General features: G+C 48.6%; 1 protein-coding gene across 7 annotated transcripts in view; it reads right to left on the minus strand.

Moving 5' to 3' along the window:
* Positions 1–1,764: 1,764 nt before the first annotated feature.
* Positions 1,765–19,200, minus strand: part of pard3ab (par-3 family cell polarity regulator alpha, b) — an 81,315-nt gene continuing 63,879 nt past the window's right edge. For 4 of the 7 annotated variants that reach the window (XM_088429119.1, XM_088429120.1, XM_088429121.1 and 1 more), the window contains 7 exons: positions 18,584–18,814; positions 17,673–17,925; positions 17,469–17,585; positions 16,993–17,283; positions 5,572–5,695; positions 3,790–3,926; positions 1,765–2,775 (listed from right to left, as the gene is read on the minus strand). In XM_088429119.1, the coding sequence (XP_088285245.1) occupies positions 2,412–2,775; positions 3,790–3,926; positions 5,572–5,695; positions 16,993–17,283; positions 17,469–17,585; positions 17,673–17,925; positions 18,584–18,814 (1,517 nt within the window). In that variant the 3' untranslated portion in view covers positions 1,765–2,411. The other 3 variants (XR_015867427.1, XR_015867428.1, XM_088429123.1) reach the window with 3 other exon arrangements.

Here is a 19,200-nt window from a genome sequence, read left to right on the forward strand (position 1 = left end):
TAACGAATTCCACTTTGAACGGAGCCAAGTTCATAAATGTGAAATTTGCATCTAAATGAGTGTAATCTAAGGATAATTGGTCATGTGATGATCTTACCACTCAGTTGATGGGGCAGATGGCGTCGTCGTCTTCCCAAGTGACATCACTTCCTCCTCGCATCTGCCTCCAAGCTGTTGACACGTGACCTTCACCACCTTTTCCTCATTTGGGGTTCTCGGTTTTCCATCACCAGTCGTCGGTCGGGTGAAATCCTTGCACCCTTCAAAATGACTTTTCAACATTTGAGATCGTTAATAGAGCAAATCTAATATTGCTAACAAAAGTACATGCTGACAAAAACGCTCTTAATGTAGAAAACAATAAATTAGCAAGAAAGTACTTTTTATTCTACATTTTTTATATGTACACAAGCGACTTAAGATAACATGACAAAAAAATAAACAATTGCACATGAGCTTCCTCTTTTCGTCCTACTTAAAAAAAACAACAAATCAGGATACAAACGTCGTTCCAAGATGGCCGACTGCTCGCGGCAAAATGGCCACAGTGGAACTAATAGTCCGAAGAAGAAGGTAGGAGGAGTACCGGGATTTCGTGAAGTATTACAAAGTCTGTAAGTAAAAGTCGTATCCTTCGGCGTGTAAAATATGACATCATCATCATCATCATCATCAGGCACTTAGCTACGTTGGACTTCATCGCAGAGATGACATCACATCCCGTTAAAAAAGAAAAGAAAAAAAAGCCTTCATTTTAACATTTCAAACACAAAAGAGACAAAAGACATTTCAAATGCAACCGATTTCACGCATTTAAAGAGTAATATGACGACGCTAACGTTAGCGACAAAAGTATGACGGCAGCTGAATCGGCAACGTTCGATGGCTTCTTTGGAGCGTTTGAGAAATGAATACGGAAAACACTCCGTCTTTCCTTCACGTTAGTAGCCTAGTTTGGCCTAGCTAAGCCTTTTCCGCAGCGGCAAAGGTCAAGAAAAATACGGAATGAAATGAGCTCGTCAGCTGATAAGATGCTAGCAGCGTTGGCGACAAAGACGTAACGGAAAATTAACGGCTAAAAAAGCCGGAATATCATCATGGAGAGGGGGCTAGCCATGCTGTGTGTTAGGAAGCTAGCTGGCTAACAGTCAAATCTGCCAGTCTGGATCATTCCGGAATTGGAGGACATTTTTTATCCCGCCCTTTGAATTTTGAAAAATTGTTCATCCAAAATATTAAAACGTGACATTTCTCAGTACATTTACTTGTCCTGAGACCAAATCCAAAAAAGAGAATTCTTCCAAATAGGTTTCAGTATACTGTACTACAAAAGTCTTGTCAAATGTATTCACAAATCATGAAAATAAATACAAAAAAGTGTAGCAACTATGTGTAAACTCTACTCATTATGTAGCAGAAAATTGAGAAAAGTGAGGTTTGACTTCCCAAGAATTTTGAAAGCAAAACGTCCTCCCGTTCCGGAGTGACCCGTCTGCTTGTCTTTCTTGCGGCGCGGGCGGCAGGTGGCCGCCGATGAAAAATTCAGCGTTAGAGTGCAGCTCGAGAGAGGATGCAGAGGGGCGAGAGGAGGAGGGTGACAATCAAGTGGGAGATGCGCGGGGAGGGGGCCGCGGTAAAGGCACGGAGGTAGGCTAATGAACGACGACGTTGACAGCCCCGAGCGGCAGGCAGGCCGGCTAGTCGAGCGCAGAGTGGAGGAGGCCGATTACATAATGGGGGGGGGGGGGGGGGGGGGGGGGGGGGGGGGATCAGAGCTGTCAACACTCCCCCACGGAGACAGCGCCTCATTAATTATTCATAAAGGGGGAGGGGCTTCGGATTTGAGAAGCAACACGCCGTGTCCCCTTGTTTTCAACTCATTGGGGAGACGAGACTTATTTCGGGGGGCGGGGCAGGGAGTTGATCCAATCGGGACATTCGTGTTTACAAAACAATAAAGCTATTGCTAACACAGGTTTCGGCTGAGGAGCGCTCTTATTGTGGAAGGAAAAAGAGGAAGTAGCTCGAATGTTGCATAATACTGACTAATTGGCCACTTTTTCCCTATGCTGAACTCCCATCATGGTAAAACAGGCAAGAGCTTGACGCGCGGGCTGCATCCGTTAGCAAAGCTTCGAGGCGGAAAAATGAAATACGGGTGGAACGGGAAGCCGGCCCAACGCGGGTCTGGCCTATGCCGGCACAATTTATTTCGGTAGGATGAACCGAAAGCAGATCCCCCATCCAGGCCGGCCAGCACGTTAGCCAAAATCCAAAACGGCTCCTCCTCGGGAACAAAGATAAACAGACGCAAGGCACCGGTCGCGGATCTGGAGCCGCTTGGATCAAGGGGGCGCAGAGAGGGCGGGCGCGTCACCGAACGGACGCCGGCCTAAGTTGCGCGCCGACCCTCAGGAATAAAAAAGCCGTCCCTTCTCCGAGCCGACGCGGTTGAGTCTGGCGAGCTGCGAGGGCGAAGGCGGCACGTCGTGGCGGTACGGGCCCTTGGGGGAGGCCGGCGGGGAGGCCGGAGCGTCTCTGGGCGAGGCCCGGCCCTTGGCCTCCAGCTCTCGCCGCCGCTGCTCCTGCCGGAGGAGCTCCTGCGCCTCCAGGAGAACCCGGGCGTTGACGTTGGCCGCGCTGGGGAAGCCGTTGCGGGAACCTTGGTAGCCGGGGTGGCGCCCGTTGTCCTTGGCCGTCTGGAAGACCTCGCCGGCCGCGTAGGACTTTTCCCAAGGGTCCTGAGAGACGGAGCTGGGATTCTTCCGGGGTTGCCTGGCGACATAAACCCGCATCGTCTCGTGAAACCCGATGTTGAGACCGCGGGTTAAAAAGCCCGCTTCCATACCGCCCGTTCCAAACGAGCGCTCCGCTTCGCTTCGCCTTGCGCTAGCTTCGTGCGACTTTTTCTGAGCCGAAAAAAATGACATTTTGTCCACGTAGGAGCGGCGCGCAAACGCAGACGTCGCAACCCCTTTGCGACCCCTTCGCTTTTCCGTCAAACCAAAAACGGTTCCCCGACGGCCGTCCTCGCGCTCGTTTCGATGTGAGCATCGAGCGCGCGCGTCTTATTTTCTTCTTTTCGAGGAGCGCCGCCGCAATCCGTCGCGGCTCGCCGAGCCGCGTCGGAAAATAAAGCTGGGGTTTTCTTCTCCCGCGCGCTCCGGTGCTTTACAATCTTCTCGGTCGTCACGCTCTCCTCTCATTTGGACAAAGACGCTCGGCATATATACCCACAAAAAACAAACACGAATTTACATCAACGTATACCAGGGCTTTTCATTACTAACAAAAAAAAATGCGAATCAACTTGCGACAGCTGTTATTTACTTTTTACAGCGTTTATACAGGTTACGGGTTAGTCTAACATGAAAAAAAACGAAAACTATTTGCACCATTTTATAACCAAGGGAAATGGCTTTGTTTTTTCAATGTAAAGCGGAATTGCAATGAAATAAGGATTAGCCTCTTTTTTTATGCACTTGGTTCTATTTTTTCAGATTTAGACTGACCTGTAACCTACATATACATTGTACAAAGTAGTTAACACATTTTGAACATTTGACGTAAGGTTGCGTAAACTTATTAGCGCAACTACTGCTTGTACAAGAAATGAAACAAACGTGAACATACCCGAACGTCAACATTGACAACCACAAATTATGCCAGCATCATAGAAATGCGCACAAAAAAAACGAGCGAAAATGAAAAACGCTTCATGTTTGAAGCCTAAGGGCGGAAAAAAGCATGATACATAAAGAAAAAAAAATCAAACAAGAATCTTCTTACCGCGGCAGCGAGCTATATTGGCGTTGAGCTTGAGCAAAAGAATCTTCCTGCCTCTGACGCTGCATCTGAACTTCCACCGACACCGAGTGGCGACCCGCTTGCTGCGCCGCCGCCGCCGCCGCGCTGGGACCGTTGGACTGCAAATCACATCATATTGCAACGTGTGAAATAAGAACCGGAGCTCCTTCTACATTTCATCCCATTCGTAGCCAACGCGCTGAACATTTCCGGCGCCACGGTTTCCGCTCACTTTTTTTTCCGACACCATTCAAATCAATTGATCCATCGGCCACATAAGTCGAGTTTTGACGCAAACGAGCATTTTTTATATCGGCCGCGTTATTATCATAATTACAATAACGGGATGGACGTCTGTTGGCAGTTAGCAGCCAGTGCCTGTTGCAGCCAACAGCAGTTCCCGATAACTGAGCTTGTTATTTGCTACAAAAGAAGCAAGCGGACTGAACCGATGTCCGAGTCAAAACCTGAGAGGATCATGTCAAAGTTACGATGTCTCCAGCCAATTCAATTGAGAGTGGCAAGGTATGGTTAGAGCATACGCCAAGGTATTCCATTCGACTCGTTTATTAATTGCGGTCTTTTGGCATACACGCGCAATCATAAACTTGGCGAACTGGGATGCGGCGCAACTTGGGGTATTTATGGTAAAATGAACGGAAAAGCGTTCAAGGTTACGCCGGCGAGGCATTCACTGACCGCTCACAACACGGGCAATCTGAAACCCGCTTATCGCGCAGAATTTTGCAGGACGAGATTTCTGTTTCGCTCCGGTTTAGACGCGAAGTCCGAATCCCCACGCGGCTTGTAACTTTCAAGGCTGACAAGTTCCGCACGCAGTCACTTACCAAGATGGCGTCATGATGATGTCATAATGGTGCTCAGGTGACAACATACAAGACAGGAGGGGGCGGAGTGAAGGGAGAAGCATGCTGGACACGAGTTACTGATGATGAGGATGATGATGGTTAGTCAAGGTTAATTTTGGCGTTGAACGTGTCCATAAAAGGAAACGGAGACAAATGCGGGGCATGCTCAAAACACAGTCCACAAGATCAAAATGCAAAAATCGACTTCATATTGCTTTGCTCATGCTGTTGTTGTTGTTTTTTCAATGTATCATAGGTGCTGCATTGAAAGTGCGAGGAACTTTTAAAACCCGAGCATGGAGACTTGAGTGTAAAAAAAAATAAATCAAAGCCAGCACCTACGTCTTTTCCCACAATGCTTTGCTGTCCCGGACTAGGACATGCCGAATGCTGAAAGAGTCAACCACGTCATTTTTTTTTGTTTTTTATTCTGCATCTCATCACTGACTTTATCAAAATCTAAAAAACAAGGCGCAGCGGCACACAAACACAACAAAATACCGGCTATCGAAAATCAGATGGTTGCTAAAACTATCGTCCGTTTGTACGTGACAAAAGTCTAATTGTGCTTGTTAAATACTGCAAAAGTAACACAAGAAATATTACGCGTTAAAACTGGCTCAGAAATACAAATATATATACCATCAATATCGAGGACCGTTTTGCTGGTTAAAAAGTGTCAAAAGGCGAGAAAATGAAAAGAACACAAATGACAACAGTTGATAAGCGTGGTGGGCGTGTCCAGGCGGGTGACTGACGCACAAAAAGGACCAATGGGATTAGTGGTGATGCAGGCACGCGTGGAGCAGAGTCCGAAGGGATGCGCGAGCTTTGTTAGCGTCCGTCCGCGGTTAGCGTCCCGTCGCCAAGCCGCCTAGCGTCCTCAGACACTCACCCAGGGTTGCTCGAAGCTGAACGCGCGGCCGCGCTCGCCGTCGGCGTCCGGAGCGTTTTGCGCCTTCTGGAACTCTTGCCTCAGCCGCTGTATCCGGTCGTGGTTGCTGGGGGCCAAGCGGTTGCTAAACGACAAGGAAACACACGCGCCCAGATCACCACTGACACTTGCAAGCGTGTGTCCGAGCGCAACAGAAATGACCGTGCATTTAGATTGGATCAATCGTGTGAGAGGGTATGTGTGAGAGCGCATGAAAGGCTCAACTTTTTTCCCGCCTTCAAGACGTCACGTAACCCGGCGCCAGTTTGACCCGGCGCATCGCGATGAGGCATCTGACAGGTGTCAATCAAAAGTGATGGTCAAATCGATGGTCCCTAATCAATGACATCATCATCTTGGACGCCTCCTCAAATATCTTTAAAAATACAAGCTTTGAGGAAATGTGGGATAACGATGATGCTTTTTTGGCCGGCGAGCCCTTTTGCTGGCGTGTTTACTTTCAAGCATTGACTCATGGCGCTTGAAGTGGCGTCCGCCCCCGCCGCCCACGTCCGGACCGCCGGCCGCGGCCTCCCCGCTAGCTCGCGCTTTGCCTTTGGCTGCGACTCGCTAACGCGCCGACCGCTCAAAAGTCCGGTTGCCAGGGTCGCCCTATCAAGTTCAATTTTCACTGTTTTGAAGCGTTCTAATGACGTGATCTAATATCGGTGGTCATCCAGAAATATTCTGGACGCTCGAATTCCCCAACGGCCGGTCTGCGGCCCAGTAGCGGTCCGCGCTCAAAATCCTTTTCAACAAACGGCAGCTGGTGTTAGCTGAGCCTGACGAGGCATTACTTTCCAAAAAAGAAGCGAGCAGAATGAACCACCGTCCGAGTCCATCCCTGTCAGTCAATTGTATCGTATGTTTCTTGGGCGGTCCGAGCTCATTAAGTCAAATTATGTTGGAGGCATTTTTTTTTTTCCCCAGATTTGAGCCACGCCTTGTGATTGGGTCAAATTTGGTAGCCTTGTACTGCAGGTATAATGACAATAAAGGCTATTTAGCTAACCGTTTATTTCTACATAATTATCTGATGCTACGATCTGCGTCTTATATTCCAAAAGACGCAATCCGAAAAATGACTGTAGACTACATTGTAGGGACCAAGATATTTTTTTTGCCTCGTGTTTGAAGAAATAGATATTATTTTAGGGATCCAGACTTGTCGCTCCCCCCACCTCGCCGTCAAGGGAAAGACACGGGTTGGGCTTCAAAGAGCGCCACGGATGGAGAAGAAAAGTCAAAGGGTGTCGGCGCAGTCAAGCCTTCACGCTTCACGCAATTCCTCCAGAGGATGTCTGCTGCTGTCTGGAGAAGATATTCCAGGATGGGAAGCGTGTTTGAAGGCGGGGGGGGGGGGGGGGGTGAATGGCGGCACAAGATAAAGGATGCGAGGAAGGAAGGATGAATTCAAGGGAGGAGGCAGATAGTGGAGTTGCAACGGGAAGGAAGTTGTAAAACAAAGCAGGCCCAAGCCGCAAAGAAGTTCTCATGACAATCTCTATTATGCTAGCTAATATGCTAATTTGTCACATTTTTGACAAAGCTTGAGAAAATGGATGGACGGATGGATGTTAGTGGAAAGTGTCAGTATGTGTGGGTTTTTTTTTGTTTATTATTGAAGCGAAAATAGAAGCAATTGTTAGGGATGCACACAAAAAAAATCCGAGACAGTGGAAAAACAATGTCCAAAAATGGACATTGCGATGAATCAGCGACCGCTCTCAACTGAAGCCACAGCGTTCTTCCTCACTCCGAAACGCAATATCAACAACGGGCAGAGGTGGCGCCAAAAACTATGATGGGGCCTAACAAAGCACAAAAGAATGAACTGTTTAAGGGTGAACAACTGCCAATCAGTTCCAAAACACCGTGCACCGTGCACACCACGCGGCCCGGTCCCAGTTGATCCGCGGACCGGTACCGGGCAGCTGGGGCCTCTGGCGTAAAAGGTTTGCCAATCTTGTCCTTTGCGCATTGAAAAGATGACGAGAGCGACGGGATGGATAAAATGCTGCAGGCGAATATTTTATAGATTACACAGACGCCGCTGAAGAAGAGGCTGGCGGGGGCCTGAAAGAGATTGGAAAGGATGGGGGGGGGGGACTTGCTACGCAACGGTTAAGTGATTAAAGCAGGGAAGGGGAGGAGGGGGTCAGGGTTCAGACTACGTTCTGGCATGGCATGAAAGGAATCCCTTGAGAATACGCTGGTTGCTTGATGGCAAGCCAGGGGGGTCATAAATAAGACATTAAGGAGATTGAAGGGGTTGCGCGGGGTGGGGGTGGGGGGGCGCTTGACTGGACTTAAGTGTGCCACTTGTGTTGTTAGCTGTGCGACCCGGTCATATTTTACGGCGGCGGCGTCTAATGGCCGCAAAGCTCTTCATGTGTGAGCGACAATTTACTGCGGGTTTGGCGGCGGGGCCGCCGTTCGCTCGCTCGCTCGCCATTAGGTGACGTAGTCCCGCATCATAGCAGGAAATGGGGCGGCATGGCTACACTCGGAAATGTTGTAGAGGGGTCAGGGATGACGGGGGCAAAGCACCTTCTCCAACCGGGAGTCATCTGCATGTCGTGCAAGAGATGTTGCAGTGCCTTTTTGTTGGGGCGTGTGCAGGGATTTTTTTTTTCCAGACTTGAGCCACGTCCTCTGTTTGGGGCATGGTTGAAGACGCTTTGTTTTTGTTTTTTTATTCTTTCCATCAACCCCCCATGTAAGCTAATCTCCGCTAAGGTCTGGGAGCCCCGGCGTCTGTCTTTGTAGTCATCGTTTGATGTCAGTACAGAAAAAGCACAAACGTTTCTGTAAGTGAATTTTTCTGAGATCAGCTTTCACATAAAAAGAGGTAAATAGCCAAATTTGTAAATGGTGAGCAAAATTGCAATTTAAGAATCGCTAGACAGCTAGTTTGAAATAACATACTGCCAACAACCATCTCTAGCATTGCACCCACTAACACACCATTAGAAGACAAAAAGAAACCACGTCAAATTCTTTTCAAAATTTGATGTCATTTCCATGCACTTTGATCCTAAATGCAAATAACAGATTTGTTGCATCTTTCTTTTTTCTTGGAAAAGCGCGCAGCTTGTGTTACGTGGCGAAAAAACGACTCACCCGACAAAAAAAGATGCAAACAAAGCAACATTTGCAAAGGCGCTAAGGAGCTAGGAGCTAGGAGCTAGGAGCTAGCCCTACCTTCCTCCGTGAGCGTGCGGTCGCTGCGTTGGTCCACGGAGCATGAACAAACATTCAAACACAACGTTTCGTGCATTCAGAAGAATTTCCAAACTTTTTGGCTTACAACTCAGTGCGACAAGCCGCTCGCAGACTTATTCAAGGACGCTAACGTCCGTCATATTAACCGCATTGCCGCCTCTTACCGCGCCGACGTCGATTCCGGCGGATTCGAGTACCGGGCTTTTCACCGTCGATTCCATCGCGAGAAATACGGAAGACGAGTCGGACGGCGGACTTATTGATCCGTGACAGATTTTATTCCCTGCCAGCCGGCACGAGCGCGACCCGTCCCCGGGCTAATTAGCGCAAATACCCAACAATCAATTCAGGCGGCGCTTCCTGAGGAAGTTCTCCCACACTTGATTGAGCGCCTTGACATTAACGGCCGATCCATTCCCATGATCGAGTTCCGCAATCAAGACTCTCTGAATTATTGCCGAAATAATAATCGCGATTATTTTGCTCAGTATTGAAATCAGGATTACGCATCATGTTTGCTCAAACGTTTTCTTAAACATCCGAGACTTAGGCTAATAAAACTTTGGTCCCATCTTCTCAGACGTCTTGCGTTCCGGGACGTCTCCGGCCGATCACGCGGCAACATTTGACTTCGCGATCGATTTCCTCCGAATGCTTGCGGTCCAGAAAGAATGAAAAGATGAAAGCGGACTTCGAGCGACCGTGGCCATTCAACGGCATGACCCGGTCGGCTCGCCACCTTCGCCTGCGGGCGGCCATTACGCCGAGGAACAATGAGAGCGGTCCAGACGCATTGTGGGTCTTCGCATGTGCTCTGAAAGCACTGAAAGCTCCTAAGCTACAAAAATAATAAAGCGGCGCTTGTCATGCGGAGGGCTGATCGTTAGCCGCAGGCCAGGAAGCACAAAAGGTTGCGCACAGAATAGAAGCCACACAATAACACACAATACTGCATGCTATATGCGTGCTGATAAGTACACATTTGCCTCTAATTCATGTTTTGTATTGAAACAAATAGCAAGATGACGGAGGCGATGTGTGTATATTTTGCGTTGACTGGTCCGTAGTGATAAAAAGGTCGGGGACCCCTGATTTGAGGGGTTTATGAGCGTGGTTTTAGGCTTGGAACGGATTAGGCTATTATGTGTAAAAAGCGCGGCTACATACGAAAAATTCATACGAAAAGACTTCCCGAAGGAATTTGTTGCGTAAGTTGAAGTAGCACTGAATGTTCACATCAGTTTTCATGTTCATGTCGCCCAGAGGTCGCTGACCGCCGGTCGACAGCACGGTACCGGTACCCATCTGGTAGCGGGCCGCATGGGCTGCACCGGAAATAATGAAGGGCCTTTTGGATACTGTTTATTTTGTTTGGCCTGGCTCATCAGGCGTTTTGGAGCAAATTTCAGGTGATTCCAAGGATGTTCAATCCAAGGCTCACGGGGCGGTGACCACGTCAAGTGAACAGCGCGTTAGTTTCCGTGTTTAAAGAGGCCGGACAGCTCCAGCGTTCATGTAACTTCGGCGAAAGCACGGCTAATTCCGAGCCCGGTATCGGTTGATCCACGGGTCGGTACCGGGTGCACGGGCCACACCCGAAATAATGATGTTTTGGAACTGATTTAATTGATCCTTTAACGGCTTATTCGTTTGCCCTTCGTGTGGCTTGATTTTTGTTTTTTGGCGCCACCTCTGGCCGCTGTCGATATTACATTTTGGATGTGGCCCACGCGTCTGAACGTTATTCTTTCTTTGTAAGAACGTTGTCATTTAGGAAAACATACCCAAAATGAGCAAAGATTTTGTGACTGTGGATAACACGCAAGCTAATGTTAGCGTGTTATTTAGCGCTGCCTTGCACGCTTTTAACTGGTTAGTATTTTTGCTTGCGCCAGCCTTTTCCCTTTGCGGAGCGCCCGACGGGCTTCCCGCGGCACGTTTGTGATGTCAGGCCATAAAGAGCGGAGAAAGAAGTAGACCGGATTAGAAATGATCTCGTTACGATGCCGCTGACGTGCGAGAAGATGAAAACGAACAGATGTACGACCCAACAAGAGTAAACAAAAGGATGGAGCGAGCGCTCGCTCCGTTCCATCCAAGCAAAGAGTTAAATAACGTGTGAACCGGTACATAAAATAAGCGACATGAAAATGTGGGTCAGCGGCCTTTTAGGAGAAACTGATGTCACGCTGGAAAGATGATGAAAAGCCCCCCCCCCATTACACCTAAACCCCCCAGCTCCGCCAATCCCATCCTCCCTGCTGTGCCGGAACAAAATCCGCACGCTGCCACCATTAGCGTCGCCGTCCTGACGCTTGACATATTGTCAGGGTTTGTCCAGCTGCAGATAAATGTACCAAAAAAAAAAACAGAAAATTCCTTCCTGCTGCGCTATTAGTGCCGCACTGAATATTAAACACCTTAAGTGAATTCCAAGCCGACATTAATGGCGGCCTAAAAGGACTCTAAAAATGTTCTGTCGGAAGGAAAATATACTTGTCGCTGGAACTGACGGAACCACTGCAGGAAAGTTCAAATAGCAACTGCCGTTTTGATTTTGAGGCCCACTTTTTTTTTACCCTCCGCACTCCAGCTCGGCCTGTTACGCTAACTTTTGAAAGTGACAATGCGGCCAATATAAAAATGCACATCTGTGCGTCAAAACTCGCCTTATGTGGCTGACGGATGAATCTTCCTCAAATGGAGTCAAATTAAAGAAAAAAAAAATTGAATTCTGAGGTTAGCGTTTATAGGACACACCCATACCTTTGGCTTTCATTTTGGGGGAAAAAGGGCCTTTTATTTGGGGAATCTCCGTATTTTGGGCACAACATATGTTTACTTTTAAACCTCGGGGGATTACTTTGAGGGCTCCGCGGGTTTAGTTTTTGACAGCAAAGGATTAGCGTTAGTCAAACGAAACCCGATCATGTTCAAGAGACACACTGTGCGCTGGATTACTAATGACCAGAGTGTAATCTGGGATTGGCACATTCCTTAAATGACATTCTAAATGTCTCCCAAATTTAGTGGCTATTTTCATGATCCGGCGCCATCGGAGAGGCGTGGTCAGGGCGGGGCCGGATCCACTTTCCGCAATTTGGTAAATTGACAATCATATTGACATTGCTTGCATTTTTATGTCGACGGATGTCGTTGTGCGTGAAAGGGCATACGGGCTTGACATGACGCATACGTGGATGTATGTGAGTGGACAAACAAATATGACCTTTGAGGGTAGGACGTGGTTTTGTAACTCGGCCAACGCGAATGAATAAAAGAGAGGCGGACAGAAAGTGTATTCAGAGCGGTAGGAGATGGGTGAACCGCGCGCATCCTTGCCAGCTCTCCTCGAGAGTAAAAACAGTTCAAGCCCTTCGTCTTCCTTCTTTGTGTTTCGCTTATTAAATGTTCTGGGTTGCCCCGCTTGGACCCGCTTTTAGGCGGTCTGAATGTTTGTGTACTTTTGGTGGCAAATTGGCGCAAGAATGCCCCAAGCGCGACGGGTCGGACCTGCGCCGTGGCCAAATTTTGGAAGCGCCGCTTCTTGAGCATCGGTCTACCCTTTGTGACCAAAATGTGAAAGCGCCGCGGGGTGGGGGCATCACCTGTTTGCAGGCTTTGAAAGGAGATCTCCTCACCCGGCTTTTAGACCTCTTAAATCCAGCGGAGCCTCCGCTCCCGCGTCCATTACGGTTTCTTCCCGCGGGCGCGGAACTCTCAGCCGACGGGTTTTTGGCCGGGGTCCAGAAGATTTGACTCGCGTCATCTCGCCGCGGTCTTACGACAGCTGCCGGGCTATTTCACCACCGCTAATCGCGATGCATCAAATGTCGTTCGAGAAAAGAACTTTTTGAAAGCAAGGAGAAAAATGTTTGCTGGGCCTCTGGGTGCGTAGGGATGAAAATGAAAAACCTCTCATTAATTAGAAGACGGGATTACCTTAAAACATGGAATACAATTTGGGATACATTTACGAGATGGAAAGACTTTTCAAGGTCATTTGGATGGAATTCAACCCCACACGTTTGGTAAATATGACCTAGTTAGGACATTTTTAGTGCCGGGAGTTTGAAGGAATACAATTATGATTCAGTTAAACGTTAACATTTTGAATGAAATTGCAACCGAAAACCTTCAAATATATTGTTATGTTGATTTAAAAAAACGTTTCAGGATTTATTTTATAAAGTCGCGCTTTCTTTCACAAAAAACAGCGTTTTTTTGAAGCCTTTTGAGAGAACGGAAGGCTTTTAGGTGCGCCTTAAAGTACGGAAATTACAATCATTGTTTTTGATGAGCAAGACTCCGACAGGTCGATGCCGCCTCGGTCGAAGCTATTGCAACATTGGGAGCAAAAATTGTGTTTGACACCAACTGACTTTGCGCTACCGGTGCCATCCGCTGCGGCCTTGCATTGTGGCTAGCGCGCAGCCTAAAGCCAAAACCAGCGCAATGAGAAGATCAAGCGCAACCGAGCTACGAAGGCAAAAAAAAAGAAAAGCCGAGGTGTAGAAATCCTGGCTTTGCTGAGGCGGCCACTTTCCCGGCAAAGAGTAGCGAAGGCGCGGCGCGGCGCCGGCGGCGCCCAATCCTCAGTCAAGTTTGCGTCATGGGACGTTCTGTTCCCGCTACGCTGGCGCGCGTTAAAGCCGAGGCCGATCGGCCTTCCTCTCAGGTGTTGAGCGGTCGGCGAGTACAACTTGGTTAGCTTGGCGCAAACACGCCTGCCAAACTTTTCCTTCTCCGCCACTTGACTTGATGTACTCGACGACTGCTCGGGAAATGAAAGGGGATTGAAAATTGTCGACAAGGACGCTTTCCTCAAAAAAAAAAAAAAAAAAAAAAAGGAAGCGTTGCAGCGACGACGTGAGACACGATTCGGAAAGATGATTCTAAAAATGTCTTTTAAATTCAAGCGTGCAAAACCAATCCCGCCTTCCTCAAGCCAAAGAAAAATTGTCCTTGCGAACCAGAAATCGCTTGGATACGTCTCCCATTGAAATGACCGGATAGAAATACTCATTCTACACCATAGGTGTGGAACGGTCCTGGTTGGCCGGTATCCTGCGCGATTCCGACTGGAATTTGACACCTGTGTTCCGGACCTCGGAGTTACCGCAATTCCCCAAATATAAGACACACTTTTTTTTCCCCAAAAGTATGGGTGGGTGCGTGCTATAAACCGTAACTTCAATATTAGATTTCTCTCATTATTCGACACCGTTCGAGGACTGGTGTTATTTGACTTTGGTATTAGAAGTGACAAGAAGTGAACAGACTGAACCGACGTGCGAGTCCATCCTTGTTCACGCGCAGGAATATTAGTAAAACTACTTGAATTAACTGCTAAAATCAGTCAAATTATGGAGCCATGTGCACCGGTGAGAGAATAAGGAAGGAAATATAGACAATCACGAGGCGTTCATTGATTGCTCACAAAGTGGGAAATCTCAAACACACAACAAATATATAATTTATGGGTATGAATACAAGAAAATAAAAGAGTTTAGAGGATGAAAAGTGCCGGTGTGTCTTATACGGTAAGACCAGAATTTGATCCCGAAATGAACGGTGACTTATGCAGAGGTACTTGGGGAATTCCAATTTTAGCTTTACAATATTTTTGACATTGCTGTTAACTAGTTGGAACATTTTCTTTAACATAGAAGATAGCAGAATTTGACCCCAAAATGAAGGCTGCGTGGACTACACGACTGTGTCCTATATTTGGGGCATTCCGGTAGTCCACCGTTGGCCCAAAGTTTCAAGAGCAGCCATTTTGGGCCCAAATAGTCCAACTTGTTGCTACTGCGTCCCGTCATGCTGAAAACAGGTGCGGGCAATTTTTTTTTTCCCTCTCCGAAAAGAAGTCAAATCCCTTCAAAATGCCGACTGGGCTTTTTGGTCCATTGCGGGTGTAAAACGTGTTTTGGAAACCTGCTGGACGGACTTTTTTTTTTTTTTCGCCTCCCCGTCTTCATCTGGCCAAGTTAAACATTATGCAAAGCTCAGCACAATTGTTTTCCCGGGAAGAATGTCGGGAGGATGAATGACATCTGGCGCTGCGTGGTAATCCCAGCGAGTAAAAGCGGAATGCAATCCTCTTTTTTTCTTTTTTTTTCGTTCAAGCGCTGAACTCGCGCCGGCTACGTTATTGTTTTAAAGCTTTATTCGCAACAACAACAAAAACAACGCTCCTCGCTCGTCCTTGATCGGGAGAATGACTTGCTTTTTTTTTTTTTTTTCCATCTTCTATACTCTGAGAGAAAAGCTGGTGGGGATTTGCAGCGATTTGATTTTTTCCTCTTTATTGAACGGCCCCCATTACGCTTCATCTCCGCCGAGGGAATAAAATCAAGCGAAGACGGCGCTTTGCGGGACTTTTCTTTAGCTGGCCTCTTTGCGGCTCCAGAAGATGTTGTGCGTCGTATGTTGTTAAGGAGATTTCTTGCTCTAAACTAGTGGTTCTCAAAGTACCGATAGCGCCACGTAGCGGCGGGCAAAAATGCCGTTTTTTGAACGATTTCATGCACTAAGGCTGTTTAAGTCAGTAAACTGGAAACGAGTCAAATTGGAAGATGTTTCCACAATGGGCGCGGCCTGTACGGCAAAGTCCGTAGACTGGCAGAAACGGTAAAAGTTGCGTGAATTAGCGACTAATTTGAAGCCATGTTTCGGAAGCCTTCTTTGACTCAATATTTGCCCGCACTATCAGATGCCAAAATACTCCAATTCTGTTTTACGTGTTTAGTTTAAAAGCCGGCGAGTGATTTTTATGTCATCTAATCATCTAACTGCTGATGAATCGGCTATTTCCTCGGGCCGCCGGCGTCCCGGACCAAAGACCTTGAAACAACTTTCCCAACATTTTCCCTGACGGCGGACAAACAAACACTGACTATTGGTTCCCGGGAAAGGTGAAGACTTTGACGTCAGCGTGATGCCGTCAATCGCAAAAAAGTCTTCAAACAATGACAAGCTTTCCCATTTGTGGCGGGGCGAAAAAAAAACAACAAGGATCCCAAAGTCATTCCCATGAAACGTAACACCGCGTATGTTGTACTAGTCATGTTGGACCCCCAAGTTAACAAACAAACCCCCCGTACCATACAGACTTCCTGTCCGCTAAGGGGGCGCACAGGATATCCACGTTCTGTATTGCTATCTCGGGAGGGGGGTATTTTGCTTAGGAGAGTAACGGCGGGAATGGACACGGTATCCTTGTGGCGTCGTGCACCGCATTGTTATTGCATCGTTGCCGTGGCAACGACAACAACAAAAGCGGAACGCTTGAGATCTTTTGAAGCTGCGTGTCAAAAACAGACTTTGTAAACGTAGCTACTGGCATGATTTCGAGCCGTCCGTTGCGATGCTATTCCAAGGCCTTTGTTAATTCACTCGCACGTTGACGCTATTTTCGACAATTTTTGAAATCGTACGGCATATGCTGGATTCGGCGCCAAAGAGGCGGGGGAATAAATAAAACGGCTTACGTTTCAAGTGGAGAACGACAACGTGAAAATATGACAGCCAGTCAGCGAGCGAAAGCGTGAAGAAAGTAAAAAAAAAAAAGGTCAGATGTTGAAAAGGTTTCATTCCGTGGACAAGGCTGTATTGCGTGCTGACATTTAGCGGCCATTTTGTGATTACTTTCTCCCGCAGGTGTGCTTGTTTGCGCCTCGGGCTCAAGAGAAGCCACCCGCTCAGACCTTTTACGCAAATACCAACATGAACCGGTGAAAAGGTTGCGGGCCGGCCGTCCCGTCATAAACACGAAAATGGCGGCCGGCGGATGCCGATGGTCAGCGGGACAAAAAAAAACAAAAAAAAAACGGCGTCGTTCATCAGGAGCAGATTAAAAAAAAGTCGGAGCTCTATTTGTAGATGCAAAAATATACAAACTAGATATCAAGTGCGGATGTTCGGCTGGAAAAACAGTGAAAATGATCTACGTCAAAATAAATGTGAGGTTGGCAACATGGGGAACGGCAAAGTCAGGGCCCGGGGGCCCGGGGGCCCGATTGGGCCCGCCAGATGCTGATTTGACTTCAAGTGTCTGACTAAAATACCAAATTTGCCATTTTTGGTTTTTGGCATTTTCGGTTCCCAATCCCTTTGTTGAACAGATTTCTTCCGGGTGCGGAGCGGGCCTACCTGTCGGCGGAGGGGGGCCTCGCCGTCTCGGGGCACGCCTCGCCGACTTGAGCGTAGATGGAGTCCGGATGGCGGTGAGCGCGGCCGCGCTGGCGCAGGCGGGAGCAGCCGTCGCGGTCGTCGCCCCGCCGGGGGTCGTCGCCCCGCCGGGGGTCGTCGACGAGGCCGACCCCGGCGTACGGGCGCTCGTCCTCCGAGGACCTGTCCGGCGAGCGGCCCGCGTCCGGGATCTCGGCGTAGTCCCGTTCTCGCGCCTGGCGCTCGCGCAGCTCGCGCGTCTTGGCCTGGATCCTTCCGCCCCGCCCCGCCCCGGGAATGTTCGTTAGAGACCGCGAAGGGTAAATCGCCGCACATTTGGCCGCACCTCCGGAATTCTCGACTTGAGGCGTGCCCGCGTTTGTTGTTACGGGAGGAATGTACCGCCTTACATGATATTTGGATTTTTTTTGGGTTACGTCATATCTAATCGAACCAACCTCTCTTGCTCCATCCTCATCTTCAGGGTCTCCTCGTCCGAAACCCGAGTCTCCTCCAGCCGCCATTTGCCGGAACCTTTGCGATCCATCCTGTCGTCTTTCCGATGCTTCCCGAACCTGATCGAGCCCGAACACCAAGCAGCGCTCGACGGAGGCGGATGGAAAGAGAGCATCTATACGATGGCATTCGCGCGATGGTATTACCTGAACATGTCTCCGAGTCCTTTGAGCATTCCCTTCTTGGCTTTTCCCTTGTCTTTTGCTTTGTCCTTCTGCGCGTCCCCCTTCTTCTTGTCCTTGTCGCCTTTGTCCTTCTTCTTGTCGTCTTTGGCTTTGGCGTTGCCGTTGACCAGGGTCCCCGTCGTCCTCTCTTCGCCCGGCGACAGAGGGGTCAACTCGGCCACCGTGGACACGGAATCCCGACCCGAGCGAGAACTTTCCTCCGTGTCTTCCTCCACTGTCAAACACACAGGTTCGGGCATCGGCCGTGAAAGCGGGACCTTTGCGAAGCGCTGAGTTGGTAATATTCTACATGTGCGAAGCTCCGGGGCACAAAACAAGCCCTCGCTCGTGGGGTGGAACTTTCGGGCGGTCCGGGAACCTTCCGGAAACTTGAGGTTTGAAAGTACCTGAGACTTACAGCGCAGCAGGAAACTTTAAATAGAAAGCAACTTTTCCCGGGAAGTAACTTCATAAATCACCAATGTGCCAATAAGTCAGGAAGATGAATGGATGCGTGTTGCGTGGCCCACCGCTTGAGCTGCAAAGGAGCCGTTTTACTTCCTGGTTAGAAAGATCCGAGCCATAAAACTAGCCTAAAACTGAGCCAAACTTCATTTAGATGCACGCGTATTAGTCTGTGTGTTGTGGTTTCCACGGCATTGCTAATGAGGAGCTACCGGCATGGCAAACACAACCCCAACGGTTAGTTGTTAGCCAAGATGCCGTCACGCTCACGCGTCCCAATGCAAAGTTTCAGGCACGAGACGGGAATTTACGTGGCGACCGAGGTTCTGGCCGGGGGGCGGCGACGCGCCGGCCGCCGCCCGCTGCGGAGGGCACAAAACACGTGACCGGCGGCGCAGACGCGCGCGGCTCGGCGGCGGTCCCCTTACGTGTCTCCATGCCCTCGTCTTCGTCCTCGGCGGCCGCCGGCCGGTCGTACGACTTGTCTATGGCGGCTCGGAAGCTCTCGTTGCAGCCGCGGCCCCGGATGATGCGGGGGCGGGGCCGATGGAAAGGAAGGTCGCCGTTGAGCGTCACCTCGGCGACGGCCGTCTGGAGACTTTCCAGGGAGCTGGACTTTTTCAGGCCCAACGATGGACCCACGTCTCTCGTGGACGAACCTTATTGACGAAAACATGCGCCTTACATCCAAAGCCTCTTTTCCATGCGCAATAAATAGGATTATCATCATAGACTTTTTATTTAGAAAAGACAAGTTGTATTTGTAAAAAATATATTGGAGGCAGGGAAGGTGGGGATTGTAAAAAAATAAATGACAATTGAGTGGCGTTCCTGAAAAACGAAGGATGTTTATAAAAAATGCAGAAAGACAAATATGTTGTGTTAAAAATGTTGCGGACATTTTTATAATACACTTTTTTTCAGAATTTATCATTCAGATTTTTTTATTATTAAGAAATGTAAATAATACACTTTTTCTCATAAAATTTATTTTTTTTTTGCGCCGTGTCTAAATTTGAGGTTTCTCTTGAAAATAAAAGTTGCG

The sequence above is a fragment of the Hippichthys cyanospilos genome, chromosome 12 (assembly GCF_059441005.1).
Source record: "Hippichthys cyanospilos isolate Australia breed blue-spotted pipefish chromosome 12, RoL_Hcya_1.0, whole genome shotgun sequence".
Classification (NCBI taxonomy): domain Eukaryota; kingdom Metazoa; phylum Chordata; class Actinopteri; order Syngnathiformes; family Syngnathidae; genus Hippichthys; species Hippichthys cyanospilos.